Raw genomic sequence first — 20,035 nt, forward strand, 5'->3', positions numbered from 1 at the left:
TCTCTCTCTCTCTCTCTCTCTCTCACACACACACACACACACACACAGACATACACACACATATGCTAAATTCCAGTTGATTTCTATTGCTTCTAGGATCAAAAACAGAATTCTATATTTGTAATTAAAAGCCTCTGTAACCCAGTCTCCTACTACTATTTTATTCTACTTACACTTGACTACCTGCCACGTACTCCTTGATCCAATGATACTGGACTCCTTGCTCCTCTATGGTCAAAATATTTTTAGTACTTTCTCTGGCTATCCCTAAGGCCTGGAATGCTGTCCTTCCTAATCTCCATTCACTGGCTTTTCTGGCTTCCTTTAAGTCCAGGCTAAAAGCTCATATTCAACAGGAAACTTTTCCTAATATCTCTTAATTCTAATGCCTTTCTTCTCTCATTTGTACATTGGAGGTCTCCTCCTTTAGATGATGAGGGCCTTGAAGGCAGGAACTATCTTTTTCCTCTTTTTGTATTCCCACTATTTAACAAAGTGCCTGGCACTTAACAAATGTTTATGATCATTTCCAAAGTAACACAGCTAACTAGTAGAAGAGCCAACATTAGTACCTAGATCTTCTAAGTGTACTACCCTCTTTTTATTTGCCTTTTTAAAAGCACATTTTATTGATTTTTCTTCCCCTATCATCAGAATTTCTTCCAATATTCTTGCCCCAACCTTGGAGAGAGCCATCCCACAAAACAAATAATATTTACTATAGAGGGAAAAAATGGGAAAAGAGAAAAATCATAAAATAAATCAGAAAAAATCTTCACATTTATGTAATGTTTCACATCCACTGCCCTCCCACCTTTGCAAAGGAGTAGGGTAGTAGTATCTTCTCATATTTCTTCTTTGGATACATGCTTGTTCACGTGAAATTGGCAGTGGTGTCCTGAAAAATTCCTCCAGAAAGAAGACTGATTTATGAGACTGTCAGGCAAGAAAAGTTGCTTTCTCTAGACTTGACAGAAAGGCAAATCTGGACACAGAGATTTTTTTACATGCCATTGTTAAACCTTGTGAGGCTATGGTTGGACTCTGAGTTGATCATGGAGGAAATCATCTGGTATTGGGAAGTGGCACCTCATGTACCTTGCAGCAAACAGGAAAATGGCATCAGGTTAAGTGCTGTAATTTCTCTACCTACTAGTAATAACAGGACCAAGGGCTAGAGTTCAGTCCTTATTAGTTTATAATTATTATGAGTACCAAACAAGTTCTTTCATAAGTAGATTTCATGGTGTTGGTGATAAGCCAATAGAGGATGCTGATTTGTCATAAGATCCAGGAAATGACCAGCAACAGGAAAGCCAAATAAAGAACTTGACAAAAGAGGCAGCAACTTGTGGGGAGGCATTCTGGAAGTGGTGACTTGATAATCTCAGGGGAGACAGGTGTGCTTGGCTACTTCTACAGGCAACAATCACAGACCACTTGTCTTCCACTTTAGGTGTTCACTGAAATGAGCCAGGTTTGCGCTCATCTTGTAAAAACCCCCCAAGTGACATGTCTGATAGAAAAGCAATGATCTCTACTTCTCCATTTAAAATTTTATAAGCAGGTTTCTTGATAGTGGTTGATTGAATACTAGAAGATGTTGAATTGCCACAGGATTCAGACAATGACCAGAAACAGGAGGAAAAACAGAAGTTGACAGATAAAAGTACAATAATTTGGAAAGGATTCTGGGAGTTGCAGGGGTAACTTGACTACACAGCAGGTAAATGTTTGGTAACCTCCATAGGTCAAAGTCAGCACCCATAAATATTCCATATCAGGCCTTAAGGTTATCCACCAAAATGAGCTGGATGTGAATTGTTTTTGTACAATATCCAAAGTGATGTGCCTTTTCCTGGAAGCATGATATCTATTTCACTATTTGCAGCTTTGCTATCTTGCTAGAAGACTTCGGAGTAGTCTTTACAAATATTACTCCCTATCCTCCATTTTATTATACTCAGCAACTTAGGAACACAGAATTTTAACTGGAAAGATTATAAAGATTACTTAATACAGCTCTTTTCATTTTACATATGAGGAAACTCAGGTGCAAGAAAGTAAAGTGATTTACCCAAATCCCCACAAAGGAGCAGAGCTAGGCCTCTTGCAATCCAGTGTTTCTACTATACCATGATGTTCCAGATCCCAGATGTCTTCACTGATTTGAAGAATGAATGAAAAAACATTTATTAACTATGTATCAAGCACTGTGCTACCACTGCATTAGTATTCTAATCCTCACAGATGTCATTACCAGTGCCTATATGATATTTAATAAGACATTCTGTGATCATGATGATTAACAGAATTATAGAACTGGAAAGACTCCAGACTACCTTGGTTCAATATCTTGAACTTACATTTATGAAAACGGAGGCACTGAGAAGTTAAATGACTTGCATAAGGCCAAATACTTAATTAACATGATCAGATAAAAGACCTTAATCTACACCAAATCACCAGCAGAAGAGGAAATTTGGGCCCAAGGGGGATGCAAAACATCAAGTAAGTGGAGGAGAAAGGTTTGAACTCAGAGCAAAAAGGTACTAATGGTACCCATCAAGCCCAGATGGACCTTGCTGCATGCATGTATGGAAGATCCCCATGTCATCTACACTAATCAAACATTAATCAATGGGCAAATTTATACCAGCCACTATAGAAATGAGGTCAGGGCAGGTCAGGCCTAAATAATAAGAAAACAACATGGTTTGTAACTAAACCCTATCATTACACATCTTACCCCTGGGACTATGTCCAGTAGCTAAAACATTCCTGTCCACTTTAGGAAAACATTCATTTTTTCCATAAAGACATTTAACCACAAAATACTTCAAGTGTTAATACGTTTAGATTGACAAGGAAGACTGATTTTAAAGAAAAATGATTTAAATTATGCAGTTATTTTTCAAATAATTAGAGAGGCTATATTATGTTTTAAACTGTAACAAGATAATACATAACTGAAAATTATTTCTTTGGATGTCATAATTACTACATGGATTAACTTCATTCTATTCTGTGATCATTACTAAAAGATTAAATGATTTAAAGAACCATTTCTCCAACCAGTGTTATTCTACACCTCTTAGTATACCTGAACACATGAAAAATTAAATGATGATTTATGCCATTTAGTCAAAAAACACACAGTTAAATAGATAATGTTCATTCATAAGCGGAATACCCTTCAACAAAATAGAGGATTTAGTATACAAAGATGATCATGGTCCACTAGGTATTCATAAAAAAGGGCTATAATTGTTCTCAAACATACCAAGATCATGTATAACTCAAATAAATACATTACATTCAGAAAGTGATAAGACTTTTTAGCATCTTTGCCTACTGTTGTTGGGTTGGTTTATTTTAAGTGACTTGCTCAAGGTCACACAGCTCACAAGAGCCTGATCTCACATTTGAATTCAGGTCCTCCTGACTCTAGGGGTGATTCAAAATTATTTTCAAATCATCTAAATTTTCTTCAGGAAAAAGGAAAATTTACAGTAGCAGAGTTGTGTGTATTGTTTGCAAATGATGCATTTTAAGAGGAACAAAGGAAAATAAAAGGGAATCATCAAGTGAAAGACAATGGAGAAGGAAGGAAAAAATGAAAATGAGACAATACAAGAATCTGGAAGTTAGATAAAAAGTGATTAGTTAAAAAAGAAGAGAGAAGAGAAGGTGAGGGGGGACATGGCAAACTTCAACTCTAACTGGCTTCATAAAAATGTAACAACTTTTGTGCAAATAGATTTCATGGTCTTTAACTGATTCCACACTTAACATCTCAATTCTTCATTATAATTAATTCCCATAATCTACTATTCCATTCCATCTTAACTACTCACAGAGATGACAATAACCTTGATCTTGACATCACTCACAAATATCCTACTTCCATGTTCAAATTCCTTTGCAGTTCCTTCATGTGTTCATAATCTTTTAACATGTCATCTTTTCCTCTGTTTTAAACACCCTAAACTTCTTTGCTGCTTACACTGGAACTTAATATTCCCACACCTCAATTCCTTCACAAGTCATTATAACTAAACAAGCTATCATCCTCCTTTCCCTATTAAGACCACTTACTGATTTAGCTCAGTGCTACAGCAATTGAAATCCCTTGCCCCACACTTCTTGGGGGGTGGAGTCAAGATGGCAGAGTGAAAGAAGGGCTCACCTGAGCTCTCCCACAAACTCCTTCAAATACCTCTAAAAAGGGAATCTGAACAAATTCTAGGGCAGCAGAATCCACAAAGGGACAGAATGTGGCAGATTTCCAGCCCAAGAAAACCTGGAAGGTCAACAGAAAGGATTTGTTGCACAGAGCTGGGAGAGGAATGAAGTCTAACCCACAGGCTACACCAGCGCAGACCACAGCAAAGCTGGAGCAGACCCCAGTGAAGTGACAGACCATGAAATCTGTTTGCACAAGAGTTGTTACATTTTTAGGAAGACAACCAGAGGAGAAGTTTGCTGTGATGCCCCTCCCCTTCTCTTCTATCTTCTTTTCTACTGATCTTTATCACCAGGAGTAGTGATTCCAAGATCACTCAGCAGAGAAGCAAGGTCTGTCTGACCTGGGTGAGAGAGAAGCAAATTCCTGGGCAGGGCCAGCTGGCAGGAGCTACCCCTGTGGCTATCAGCCGACAGACTGCGGGTCTGAAAGTCACCTGTTGGGGGGGTGGAGCCAAGATGGCAGAGTAAAAAGCGGAGTTTGCTCAACCTCTCACTCCAACCCCCTCCAATACATGTAAAAAATGACTCTCTGCAAATTTGAGGGTTACAGAACCCACAAAATGACAGGGAGAAACAAATCTCCCACTGAAGACAACCTGGCAGGCTGACAGGAGGGATCTACCACACCGAGCTGGGAATGGAGCACAGACCTACATGAGCTGGGTCAGCTCAGACCAGTGGTGGGCCAGACCAATGGCACAAACCCACCAGAGCAGACTTCAGGAGAGTGAATCACTGGCAGCTGTGGCGGTTTGCAGATTCTCAATCCATAAACACCAAAGAGAAAGTAAAAAAGTAGGGAACTCTGTGAGAAAAGAGCACCATTAGGCCCTAGCCCCTGGGGTGGCGGAGGTGGCAGTGACTGCAGCTACTGCTGAATGATTTCCTCCTAAGTTCTAGGCCTACAGATTGTAGGATGCACAAGCAACTGTTCAGAGGGGAACTGCTCTTCATTTGACTGCTTTTATCTGAATCACAGTCTTGGGTAGCAGTCCTGGGGTAAGGAGCACTAAAGTGGCAGTGCCTCAGGTGGTTGTAGAGAGAGCACCCCCTTGTAGCTCTGACAACAGCTACATAAAACCCCAAAAATTTGGGACACGGCACTCTCCACACTGGAAGCAGAGTTCTACCATAGCAAAGAACTCAAAAGTCAAATAATTGGCTAGCAAGATGAACAAGCAGAGGAAGTGCAATCAGACAACAGAATCCTTTTTGGGGGACAAAGAGGATCAAAATATAAAACAAGAAGAAGACAACAAAGTCAACATTCCTGTAACAAAAGCCTCCAAGAAACAATATCAACTAGTAGCAGGCCATGGAGGAGCTCAAGAAGGATTTTGAAAATCAAGCAAGAGGAATAGAGGAAAAACTGGGAAGAGAAATGAGAATGATGCAAGAAAAATCACAAAAAACAAGTCAAAAGCCTGACTGAAGAAAATAACATCTTAAAAAATAGACTAAGTGAAATGGCAAAAAGAGGTCCAAAAAGTAAATGAGGAGCAGAATGCCTTAAAAAGTTGAACTGGCCAGATGGAAAAGGAATTTCAAAAACTCACTAAAGAGAAAAATTACTTCAAAATTAGATTGGAGGAAATGGAAGTTAAAAACTTTATAAGAAATCAAGATACTATAAAACAGATGCAAACAAATTAAATACAAGGCAATGTGAAATATCTCACTGGAAAACCACGGACCAGGAAATCGATCCAGGAGAGATAATTTTAAAAGTATTGGACTACCCCATGATCAAAAAAGGAGCCTAGACATCATCCTTCAATAAATTATCAAGTAAATTGCCCTGACATTATAGAACCAGAAGGAAAAATAAAAATTGAAAGAATTCACTGACTGCCTCTTGAAAAATATCTCAAGAGGCAAACTCCTAGGAATACTGTAGCCAAATTTCATAGTTCTCAGATCCAGGAGAAAATATTACAACCTCCAATCTATGTAAAAGGTGACTTTGAACAAACTTTGGAGCTACTGAACCCACAAAATCACACAGAGAAGCTAACCTCCCGCTAAGGACAGCCCAGAAGGCCAGCAGGAATCAGCTAGCGCAGTGCTCTGGGAGCCAAGCCAGCCCCACAGGAGCTGAGGTTTTAGCCCCAGGGCTGGCTAGAGGGTCTCCAGATCACTAGCAGCTGTGGCTGTTTCCAGAATCATCAACATATTGATGTGAAGGACAAAGTGAGAGGTCAGTGCTGTCTGGACTTTGGGACCCAATAGTTGGGAGTGTGACAGCACGGTGGCACAGCCGCCACCACTTGGCAGTTTCAGCTCCTGGCCTGCAGAGTGTAGGGGGACCAAGAACCAGTCTGAGGGGTAATCACTCTTGCTTTAATCTGCTTGGGGCTGGATTATGGTCTAGGGTGGAGGTCCCAGGGTGTGTGACTAGCTTGCCAGAGCAGGTGGAGGCTTCAGAGAGGGAACCCAACTAATACCTACAGAAGCAGAGAAAACCCCAGCATTTGGTACGAAGCTCCCTTGTCTGGTGGCAGGGTCCTACTGTGGCAAAAAGCCCAAAAGTCAAGTAATTGAGTGGCAACATGACCAGGCAAAGGAAGCAAAACAAGCAAAGCAATCCAACATTAGACTCCTATTTTGGGGACAAAAAGCATCAAAGCATGGAACAGAAGGAAGACAGTGAAGTCAGAACTCCTGCACCAAAAGCTTCAAAGGAAAATACAAGCTGGTTACAGGCCATAGAGGACCTTAAGAAGCAGAAAAGAGAAGTGGAGGAAAAGTTGGGAAGAGAAATGAGAACAATGCAGGAAAATTACGAAATGAGAGTCAATAGCCTGACTAAGGAAAATAAAACCTTAAACAAATAGACTAACTCAAATGACAAAAGAGGATTAAAAAAGTAATGAGGAGAAGTATACCTAAAAAAGCCAAATTTGCGAGATGGAAAAAGAATCTCAAAAGCTCACTGAGGAGAATTCATTCCTTCAGAATTAGATTGGAGCAAATGACTTTATGAGAAATCAAGATGCTGCTAAACAGATCCCAACAAATGAAAGAATAGAACACAATGTGAAATATCTCATGGGAAACACCACTGACCTGGAAAACAGAACCAGGAGAGATAATTTAAAAATTATTGGACTACCTGAAAGCCATGATCAAAGAAACAACCTAGAAATTATCTTCCAAGAAATTCTCAAGGAAAACTGCCCTGATGTTTTAGAACCAGAAGGCAAAACAGAGGTTGAAAGAATCCACCAATCACATCCTGAAAAAGATTCCAGAAAGAAAACTCCTAGGAATATTATAGCCAGGTCCCGAAATTCCCATATCAAGGAGAGAATATTACAAGTAGCCAGGAAGAAACAATTTCAATATTGTAGAAACACAATCAGGATAGCTCAGGATCTGGCAGCTTCTACACTGAGGGATCGAAGGGCTTGGAATGTGATATTCCGAAGGGCAAATTAGCTGGGATTAAAACCAAGAATCACCTACCCAGCAAAACTGAGTATCATGTTTCCGGGGATAATATAGTCATTCAGTGGAATAGAGCACTTTCAAGCATTCTTGCTGAAAAAACCAGAGTTGAACAGAAAATGTGACATTCAGATACAAGAAGCAAGAGAAGCATAAGAAAGTAAATAGGGAAAAGAAATCATAAGGAACTTATCAAAGTTGAACTATTAACATTCCTACATGGAAAAACGAGAATTGTAACTGATGAAACTTTTCTCAGTAGGAAAATAGTTGAAGGGAATATACATATATATATATATATATATATATATATATATATATATATAATATGTCTATTTCTGAGGGCATACAAGCTTATGAATAGATAATGTGAATGTGTGTATATGTTTACAGGTATACATAGATAGAGGGCACAGGCCCAATTTAATAGGAAGGGGTGATACTTAAAAGGTGAAATTAAGAGGTGAGAGAGGAATATAATGAGAGGAGATGGAGAGAGACAGAATGGGGTAAACTATCTCATATAGAAGAGGCAAGGGAAAATGGTTACAATGGAGGGGAAGAATAGAAAGGCAAAAGTGAATGGGTCAACCTTATTCTCATTAATTTGGCTCAGGGAGGGAATGAAATACACACTAAATGGGATATCTCACCCTACAGCTCAGTAGCGGGGAAGTAGATGAGAGGGGGTATGATGGAAGCACCCACTTTTGAAAAGGGACAGGATCAAAGTAGAGAATAGAACAAGTGGGAGGTGGGATAAGAGGGAGGAAAATATAGTCAGTCTTTTACAATATATCTACTAGGTTAATGTTTTGCATTAGCTACACATATAAAAGCTATACTGAACTCCTTATCTTCCCAGTAAGGGTAGGTGACAAGGGAGGAACAGAATGAATCTGGAATTCAATGTTTTAAAATCAGATGTTTAGAAAAAAAAATATATATATATATACTATTATTAATACTATTTTACATGTAATTGGGAAATAAGATATACAGGCACTGGGGCATAGAGATCCACCATGTCCTAGTGGAAAAGTCGAAGGGGGTATGGGCGAAGATATAGGAGAGAACAGATTGGAGGAGGGGATATCCTGTGGGACTGCTCTTTTGGGGCAGTGGGTAGGGGAAAAACGGGGAGAAAATTTGTAACTCAAAATCTGGTGGAAATGAATGATGTAAATCAGAAGTTAATAAAGCATTTGAAAAATGAAAAAAAATATTCCAAGTACTCAGAAAGAAACAATTTGAAAATTGTGGAAACATAATCAGGATAACACAAGATCTAGCAGAGTCTACATTAAGGCACTGAAGGGCTTGGAATATGACATTCCGGAGGTCAAAGGAGCTAGGATTAAAACCAAGTATCACCTACCCAGCAAAACTGAGTATAATTCTTCAGGGGAAAACATAGACATTCAATGAAATGGAGGACTTTCAAGCATTCTTGACGAAAAGACCAGAGATGAACAGAAAATCTGACTTTCAAATACAAGAATCAAGAGAAGCATGAGAAAGTTGAAAAAGACATCATTATTAATTTATTAAAGTTGCATTATTTATGTTCCTACATGGAAAAGCAATAACTGTAACTCATGAGACTTTTCTCAGTATGAGGATAGTTGAAGGGAATGTGTGTGTGTGTGTGTATGTATACACTAGCACAGATGGCATCCACCACTGGCTGAGCCTACCCACACTCTAGTAAAGTCATAGGGGAGGAGAAGACCACCAGTGGCCAGACTATGTGTCACCCGCACCTCACACTAAGAGCTTCAGTGTAACCCTGGGGAAACCCAGAAAGACCTTACCTGGCCTCAGGACTCACCGACCAGCTCTAGCTCAGCACCAGGTAAGCTATAACATTACAAAGCTTGTAGCTATTAGAACCAGAGGCCACAGCACACAAAGCCAGTAACCAGGACGCTAGCCCCACTACAAGAAGAGTGGAACAAGCCCCGTGTTCCCCAGAAACAGAGATGTACTTTAAAAGTCAGGAAAAAAGAAATCACAATGTGCAAAATGCATCTCAGAAGAGCAAAGACCATAGATTATTACTATGGGGACAGGGAAGATCAAAATACAAAGTCACAAGAGGACAGCACTGACACTATACTGAAATCCAAAACCTCAAAAGGGAATATGAACTGGTCCCAAGACTAAAAAGCATACTTAGAAGAGCTCAAGAAGGATTTTAAAAGTCAAATTAGATAGAAGGAAAACTGATCAATTCTTTTAAAAATGGACAAAATGGACAAAAACTGACAAAATGGAAAAAAAAATTCATCGAAGAATGCAACTCATTAAAAAGTAAAATTAGCCAAATGGAAAAGGACATGCAAAAGTTAAATGAAGAGGGCCCATTCGTTACCAGAATGAAGACCATTCTAAGCAACCAGACCGTCGAAATGTTGACATCTCTCTTAAGGGTCAGACAGTTATTGTGAAGAGGTCCAGAGGAATCCTCCCTAGGGATTTCAACCATATCAATGTTGAGCTCAATCTCCTTGGAAAGAAGAAAAAAAGTCTCGAGGTAGACAAGTGTTGGGGAAAAGAACGTGCAACTATGTGTACAATATGTAGCCACATACAAAACATGATAACATGATCAAAGGTGTTACCCTGGACTTTTGTTGTAAGATGAGGTCTGTGTATGTTCACTTCTGCATCCAGGTTGTTATTTAAGAAATTAAACCAGAAATTTCTTGTGTGAAAAATATACCCAAAGAGTGCGCATGAGACAAACTGTTGCTTGTGCTGTTTCTCAAGCCCAAAAAGATGACTTTTGAGGAGGGTAAGAGAGAAGGGAGAAATAAAAGCATGAACAGGTGAAAACAGGATGGAGGAAAAAGACACAAATAATAATCATAACTATGAATGTTAAAGGGATGAACTCTCCCACAAAAAAGTAGATAGCAGAATGGATTAAAAACCATAATCCTATAATATGCTGTTTACAAGAAGCACATTTGAAACAGGGGTATACACACAGGGTTAAGGTAAAAGGCAGGAGTAGGAGTATTATGCTTCAACTGAAGTAAAAAAAAAAAAAAGCAGGGGTAGCAATCCTAATCTCAGAAGAAGAGAAAGCAAAAATAGATCTAATCAAAAGAGATAAGGAAGGAAACTATATACTGCTGAAAGGCACCACAGACAATGAAATAATATCACTATTAAGCATATATGCACCAAGTAGTATAGCATCCAGATTCTTAGAGGAGAAGCTAAGGAAGCTACAGAAAGAAATAGACAGCAAAACTATACTAGTGGGGGACCTCAACCTCACCCTCTCTGAACTTGATAGATCTAACCACAAAATAAACAAGAAAGAAGTTAAGAAGATGAATAGAACTTGATTAAAGGTAGATATGGTGGACCTCTGTAGAAAACTGAATAGAAAGGAATATACCTTTTTCCTACCGAAACATGGCACATACATAAAAACTGACCATGTACTAGGGCATAAAAACCTCACAATCCAGTGCAGAAAGGCAGATATAGTAAATGCATCCTTTTCAGATCATGATGCAATAAAAATAATATGTAATAGAGGGCCATAGAAAGATAGACTAAAAATTAATTGGAAACTAAATAATCTAATCCTAAAGAATGGGTGAGTCAAACATCATATCATAGGAACAATCAATAACTTCATTCAAGAAAATGATAATAAGACAACATACCAAATTTTATTGGATACAGTGAAAGCTTGTTCTTAGGGGGAATTTTATGTTTCTGAAGGCTTATATGAATAAAACAGAGAAAGAGGAGATCAATAAATTGGTCATAAACTGAAAAGGCTGGAAAAAGTACAAATTAAAAATGCTCAATTAAATACCTGATTAGAAATACTGAAAATGAAAGGAGAGATTAATGAAACTGAAATTAAGAAAACTATTGAACTAATAAATGAAACTAAGAGCTTGTTTTATGAAAAGAAAATAGATAAACCTTTGGTTAATTTGATTTAAAAAAAGAAACCTAATTACTAGTATCAAAAATGAAAAAGGTTGAATTCACTCCCAATTAAGAGGAAATTAAAACAATAATTAGGAATTATTTTGTCCACGTGTATGCCCATAAATTTGGCAATCTTAATGAAATATAATGGGCCAGATTAACAGAAGACAAAGTAAAATACTTAAATAACCCCACCTCAGAAAAAAGAAATTGAACAAGACATCAATGAACTAACTCCCTAGGAAACAACCTCCAGGGACAGATGGATTTACAAGCGAATTCTATCAAACATTTAAAGAACAATTAATTTCAATACTAAAAAGACTGTTTGGGAAAACTTGTTTAAAAGGAGTCCTAGAAAATTCTTTTCATGATACAAATATGCTGTTACCTAAACCTGGAAGAGTCAAAACAGAGAAAGAAAATTATAGACCAATTTCCCTAACGAGTACAGATGCAAAAATTTTAAATAAAATATTAGCAAAAAGATTACAACTACTTATCATGAAGATAATACACTTAACCACATAGGATTTATGACAGAAATGCAGGACTGGTTCAATATTAGGAAAACTATCCTTATAACAGATCATATCAACAACAAAACTACCAAAAACCATATGATTATCTCGATAGAGAAAAAGCTTTTGAAAAAATACAACACCCATTCCTATTAACAACACTAGAGAGCATAGGAATAAACTTCCTTAAAATAAGTATCATCTACCTAAAACCATCAGCAAGAATTATATGTAATGTCAGTAAGCTAGATTCACTTCCAATAAGATTGGGGGTGAAACAGGGATGTCCATTATCACCACTATTATTCAATACAGAGCAAGGAATTTTAGCTTTATCAATAAGAAAAGAAAAAGAAATTGAAGGAATTAGAATAGGCAAAGAAGAAATTAAATTATCACTCTTTGCAGACCATATGATGACATACTTAGAGAATCCTAGGGAATCAAATAACTACTTGAAATAATAAACAACTTTAGCAAAGCGGCAAGATATAAAATAAACCCACATAAATCATCAGTATTTCTCTATATTACTAACAAAGCCCAACAGCAAGAGGTAGAAAGAGAAATTTCATTTAAAGTTACTGTAGATATTATAAAATATTTGGGAATCTACTTGCCAAAACAAAACCAGGAACTATATGAATGAACACAATTACAAAGCACTTTTCACACAAATAAAATCACATCTAAATAATTGAAAAAAACATAGGTTTCTCATGGATAGGTGAAAATAATATAATAAAAATGACAATTCTATCTAAATTAATTTACTTACTCAGTGGCATATCAATCAAACTACCAAAAAACTATTGTATAGAGCAACAAAAAAAAAATATAAAAATTCATCTGGAAGAAGAAAAGTTCCAAAATATCAAGGGAATTAAGGAAAATAAATGCTAGGGAAGGTGGCCTACACATACCAGATCTTAAATTGTATTATAAAGCAGTAAACTTCAAAAACACTTGCTAATGGCTAAGAAATAGAGGGTAGATCAGTGGAATAGTTTAGGTACACAAGACACAGGAATCAATGATTAGAGCAATCTACTATTTGATAAACCCAAAGACCCCAGCTTTTGAGATAACTATTTAACAAAAACTGTTAGGAAAATAGCATGATAGAAACTGGACACAGACAAAATAAAGTTCAAATGGGTACATGATTCAGAGATAAATTAGGGGAGCAAGGGATAGTTTATCTGTCAGATCTATGGAGAATGGAGGAATTGATGACCAAACAAGAGGTACAGAACATTATGAAATGCAAAATAGATCATTTTAATTACATTAAATTGAAAAGTTTTTGCACAAAGATAATGCATCCAAGATTAGGAGGGAAGCAGAAAGTTGGGAAAGAATTTTTACAACTAGTATCTATGACAAAGGTCTCATTTCTAAAATAAATAGAGAACTGAGTCAAATTTACAAGAATACAAGTCATTCCCCAACTGATAAATGGTCAAAGGAATTGAACAGGTAGTTTTCAAAGGAAAAAAATTAAAACTATCTATAGTCATACAAAAAAATACTCTAAATCACTATTGATTAGAGAGATGCAAATAAAAACAACTCTGAAGTACCATATCACACCTATCAGATTGCTAACATGGTAAAACAGGAAAACTAAAAATATTGGGAAAGTCAGAACACTAATTCATTGCTGTTGGAGCTGTGGGCTGTTCCAATCTTTCTGGAAAGCAATTTGGAACTATGAGCAAAGGGTTATAAAAATGTGCATACCCTCTGACCCAGCAATGCCACTTCTAGGGCTATATCCCAAAGAGATCATAAAAATGGGAAAAGGACCACATTTACAAAAATATATTTATAACAGCTCTTTTAGTAGTGGCCAAAGAACTGGAAACTGAGAGGATGCCCATCAATTGGGAAACTGCTGAAAAAGTTGTTGGTATGTGAGTGTAATGGAATACTACTGTAAAATAAGAAATGATGACCAGAAAAACCTGGAATGATTTAATTGAACTGATGGTGAGTGAAGTGAGCAGAACCAGGAAAACACAGTACACAGTATCAGCCACCATGTGTGATGACTGATTTTGATGGTCTTAGCCATTCTCAGCAATTCAAGGACCTAAAAAAATTACAAAGGATTCAAGATGGAAAATGCTTTTCATATCCAGAGAAAGAACTATGAAGTCTGAATGCAAAGCAAAGCAGATTATTTTCTTTTTGTTGCTGTTGTTTCCTTCTCATTGTTTCTCCCATTTGTTGTAATTCTTCTATACAACATGACTAATGTGAAAACATGTTTAATACGAATGTATATGTAGAGTCTATATCAGATCACATGCCATCTTGGAGAGGGAGTAGAAGAGGAAAGGAGGCAAAATTTAAAATTTATGGAAGGGAACGTGGAAAACTAAAAATAAACTTAAAAACAAAAAATACACCTCTTAAAAGTGGTCTCTTGATTACCAAATCTAATTGCCCTTTACCAATACTCATCATTTTTTACCTATCTGCAGCTCTGGACCCTACTGATCACCCTTTCTCCTCTCAGGCATTCTCTCCTCCCTAAGTTTTCATGATACCACTCTCTTTTGCTTCTTCTGCTATACTCCTGACTGCTCCTTATCAGTTTTCTTTACTGATCTTCAGTCAGATCACTCCCACTAGCAACTGGGTTCCCCAACTGCTTGTTCTGGGCCTTTTCTTCTCTCTCTGTACTATCTTACTTAGGGATCCCAATAGCTCCCATGGTTTCAATTATTGTAATTATGCAGATGTATCTAAGGATAAAGACAAATAAATCTGTCTTCAAGGAACTTACAATCTAGCAGTCTAACAGCACATTGCTTCTCCCGCCATTGTACTTCTGCACAAACTATCCTATATACCTGCAATGTATTCTCTTATCATCTCAGTCTATTAGGCTATTACGTTTTATTCAAGACTCAGCTCAGGGATATCTTTTTTGTAGTTAGGGTACTTTGGTGTTGATCACTATGAAAAGTTCTATGATAACAAAAACCCTCAAAAGACAATTCTCTTAAATGGACAACCCCACCAGTCAACCTACCATATTTTACACTTCAAATGTTGAATTTAGATAGTCTTTGAGGTCCTTCAAAACTAATTCTCTAATGTTTACATAATCAATGAATTGAAGCAACAGTTTAAGAAAACCGTGTCATACTTCAAAAATATTGATAGGCATTTTCTTTTTAAAAAAATCAAAATTATAACCTATATATTTTGCTGAAGCAATAATTTCAGTTAGTGGCAAATTTAGGGAGTAACAATGAAAATTAAAGAACATGATGGAGAGAGAGGTTTACATCCAGAGAAAGAATTGAGAATGAACCCAGATTTAAGCAAACTACCTGCTCTTTTTTGTTTTCTTGTTTGGTTTTGTTTCCTCTTTTCCATTCTTCATTCCCTCTGTTAAATTCTTCTTTATAACCTGACTAATGCCTAACATGAAAGTATTTGCAGATACTATATGTGATTGTATGCCGCCATGGGGGGGGGGGGGGGGGAGGAAATTTTGAAACTCAAGGAAACTAAAAGAAAACAATTAAAAGAACACAAAAAAAAAAAAAATTAAAGAAAAAACTTCTATCTCATAATTTATTCTATTGTCTCTATTAAGCAGAGGAATAAAGTTATTCAACATCAGCTTTTATACATATGCCAAAAACATATTACATTTTAAACATAATTTTTTTCTAGCCTTTAGGTCATTCGTTTTTTTTTTGCTTCCTAGTTCTAAGAATGTGTATGTAACTGATATTTTTATAGTAAAAAAATGTTCCCTTAGGCCTTCATTTAAAAAAGGAAAACGTAGAAACTATCAAAATATACATAGAATTTTATTATCTTAGCTTTTATCTTCTTGAAATTCTCATTTGACAAATAAAGAAACCTCTGGTTCCTTGGTGGCTTGCTCGTTTTTGTTTTTATTTTTTGCCTTAAATTTCATTATCTCTATTTTTCCTCTGGCTTTTATTTCAATATAGGATTACTTTAATTTCAAATCATATTGGCTTGTAGGACTGCAGAACTTGTAGCTAAAAAAGGGTCTTTACATATCATGTACTCCATGTCCTTCATTTTATAAATGAGGAAACACTAAGAGGAAAAGACTTGACTAAGGCCTCTGTCAAACACAATGCTCCCTCTCTTTTCTTAATTCTTGACATTAGTTCATGAGTTAGTGGCAGAGATCATTACTACAATCTAAGTCTGGTGATCTTTCCATCACATATTCTGTCATTTCCTTGACAGTCATAATAAAAAAATCTCCTGTTTCCTTACTTTAGTTTAAAAATGAAGGTAAATTTTTGAAAGGATAACTTTCCAAAGCAATATTTCTAAAATTTACACTATGACAGTAACAAAAATTTGGGAATTTTATAGGTAGTAGTTATATGTAAATATCTGCATTTGCAGATAGGAAACTTTTGCAAACTATAATTTTATTTCATTTAGTAAACAATAATATTACTTGACTACTTCATTAGCTTATCTTCAAGTTAACATCTCATCATTACACAAATACTCTGTTGAATTACAAAAATAATAAAGAACAAAATCAGCCAAAAAAAATATAAAAAGGTGAAACAATGGCACATGTAATAAAAGTTAAAAACAAAATGCACATAGAAAAAAGTAATTACCTTCCTTCATTGACAAGCTCAATAAAAGCAAGGCCTGCATTCTTCTGGATGGAGTTTTGCCATTCCTGAAAAAGAGAAAATAGTTAAAGAATTCTACTTTAAAAGATACTTAATTGAAAAATGACTTTGCACAAATTCTATATTTTTATTTATCTATATAAGAATGTAAGCTCCTGGGACAGCTAGGTCACCTAGTGAATAGAGCACTGGCCCTGGAGTCTGGAGGACCTGAGTTCAAATCCGGCCTCAGACACTTAACACAAAAACTAGCTATATGACCTTGGGCAAGTCACTTAACCCCAACTGCCCTCAAAAAAAAAACCTGTAAGCTCCTAGGACTTTGCTGAATGTATTTTAGTCATGCCCAATTGGTATTCCATTGTCATATTCTACCAATACACATGTAGGCAACTGTTATAAATACTATTTTTAAATGATTTGAAACTATATGAATCATAGTATATGATTCAAGTATATGAATCAAGTTAAAAATCTGATGACAATGATCAGAAATAGAATTGTATGATATATTGGGAACATTTATTATGCTTTTATCAGTTACTTAATTCCATTTTAAATTAACGAATGGACAAATGGATACAAAAATAAATCAAAGTAACTGATAAAAATTATTTGGTTGTTCAAAAGTTTCAGTCATGTCCAAGTCTTTTTGACCCAGTTTGGGATTTTCACAACAGAGATAATGTAGTGGCTTACTTCTCTAGCTCATTTTACAGATGAGAAACTAAGGCACAGGGTTAGTGACTTGTTCAGGGTCACACAGCTAGTAAGTGTCTAAGACCAGATTTGAACTAGGGAAGCTATATCTTGCTGACTCCAAGCCTGGGACTCTATCTACTGTGTTAATGTTGCACCACCAACCAGCTGCCCTTAATAGTGGTGATCATATGACTGAAAACATTAAGTTAATCATTTTCTCAAGAGGAAAACAAACTTTAATGTAATAAATGAGTGATTTATAGTTCCTAGACCTAAGACCTGATTGTTATTTCACCTTTCTCTGGTGCAACTAACATCTTACTGATTAAAAATATATATGATAGAAAAGCCAAAATATAAGAAACATAAATGCATATGAGAAAGAAAATTTTATGGTCTCTCCTTGCAATCCATTCTCATTATGATTTCAGTGAGATAAATTTATGACCTATAAGAATATATTATTCACTGTCATTAAGGGTTCCTTTTCCAAATTATCCAGTTTATCACCAAGGGTCATTGAACTACATTTGATGTTCTATTAATGAATTTTAAAGCTATAGCTGGCACACCTCCAAGATGGTTTTCGTTATTGTACCTGCATGAAAAGTTATGGGAAATACCAAAATAAAGGGAAGCATAGCTAGCAGATATTACCATGGCCTACCCATTCTGAAATATTTCTCCTCACGTGATAAAGATATGCCCTTACAACTGCAACCACCAAATAAGAAGCTTGTATATGTACACATACACACACACACACATCCCCCACAATCAAACAAACAAACCTCCAAATCTGCAAAAAGAGGTCAGTGACCTCTGGGTTAGAGATTCAATAAAGCTACAAATAAACAAACTATTACCTCAAAAATAGTAAAATAAAAAACTTAAACATGAAGCACAGATATTTACACTTCAGCAGTAAGGAGCCACTGTAAGATATGGAGTAAGGAAGAAACAAAATGAAAGGAATGCTTTAAGAACATAAATCTGGTGGGGCAGTTAGGTGGCTTGGTGAATAGAGCACTGGCACTGGTGTAAGGAAGGAGAACTTGAGCTCAAATCCAGCCTCATACATTTGACACTTACTAGCTGTGCAACCTAGAGCAAGTACCTTACTCCCAACTATCTTGTCTTTCCCCCTCAAAAAAAAAAAAACTTAAATCTGGGAATGTTATTCAATTCCATCAACACGTATTAAGCTTTTGTGTATTAAGCACCATGCTAGCCACCTGAGGAGCTATGACATTTAGCTAAGTCTCAATTCATGGGGTTTATACCATAGTAAAGTTTGGGATTAGGATGGGAATGAGAAAATGGAAGAGGAGAGAATGAAATATTTATTCCTAGGTAAGTGATAGAGGGAAAGTGAGAGGGAAAGTAATAAGTGGTGTAAGTTCCTTAGTCATTTTAGTGGATAACAAATGAAATACAGTCTCCAATGGATGTTGTTGTTGGTTAAAGCCACAAAGATTTGAACTCCCATCACACTCCTCTGGAAATGTGGTAAGACTTAGGAAGACAGCAGTTTAACTAAAATAAAACAATTTAGTGTTTTGATTTGTTCATTACATTTGACAAGTATTTTGTTTTTTACTATATCAACTCAATCTGATTCCATTTGGCATACAGTTTCCTATTTTTATTAATTAACCAAACATTATTTAACAATCCTAAAAGAGTTTCTACATAAAAATACCAGATTATACATGAAAAATTAAAATTTTACAGGAACCATATTTTTGTTTTGTGCTATATGTTATCATGTAATAAGTTATTCAACTTCAAAATTTTACCTTTGGTCTCTGCCAGAAATAATTTTTTTTTCATTCATGTCATTTTTTCAGGAGAGGAGAATACAAATTTAAGAATATTTTTGTGGGGTAGCTAGGTGGCACAGTGAATAGAGCACCGGCCCTGCAGTCAGGAAGACTCCAGACACTTAACACTTACTAGCCATGTGACCTTGGGAAAGTCACTTAATCCCAATTGCCCTGCCCTCCCCCTCTAAAAAAAAAGGAATATTTTTATTTATAATACCCTACCCACCCAGCTATTTCTGAAAGGAAAAAAATATCACTTTTAACAGCATTCACTAAAGATCTTTACAGAGTTATTGGTGAAGATAGATGCTGCCTAAAATGAAAAGACAACCATATTTATCATGATGTCCTTCAACATACTTTCTCCACTTCAGACATAACTGTCAAAGAAAACATAACTCTAAACAATTTCAAAAACCACAGCTGAATGTGTCCTAAAGTGAGTTCTAATACTTGATAGAAAAGCTTAATAGTCACCATTGTTCATAATCAAGTCAATTATTTCAGCAGGGTACATAGAAGCAGATAACAGTGCAAAATGAAAAGTGAATATGAAGGTCTTAGTTATCTTTCTCCCAAAGGTACTGCTGAAAAACAAAAAGAGTTAAAAGCTTCAAACCCAACAAACACTACCGTGTTTCCCCGATAATAAGACACTGTCTTATTA

The 20,035-nt window shown here is 36.2% G+C and overlaps 1 protein-coding gene across 2 annotated transcripts in view; it reads right to left on the reverse strand.

Moving 5' to 3' along the window:
- LRBA (LPS responsive beige-like anchor protein) overlaps positions 1–20,035 on the reverse strand; it is a 737,508-nt gene that overhangs the window by 512,919 nt on the left and 204,554 nt on the right. For both annotated transcript variants that reach the window (XM_069105500.1, XM_069105498.1), the window contains exon 22: positions 16,823–16,887. In XM_069105500.1, the coding sequence (XP_068961601.1) occupies positions 16,823–16,887 (65 nt within the window). The remainder of the gene's footprint in view (positions 1–16,822; positions 16,888–20,035) is intronic.

Source organism: Petaurus breviceps, unplaced genomic scaffold, assembly GCF_028583685.1.
Source record: "Petaurus breviceps papuanus isolate PSGF00001 unplaced genomic scaffold, PetGlider_PUasm1.0 76, whole genome shotgun sequence".
In the NCBI taxonomy this organism is placed as follows: Eukaryota; Metazoa; Chordata; class Mammalia; order Diprotodontia; family Petauridae; genus Petaurus; species Petaurus breviceps.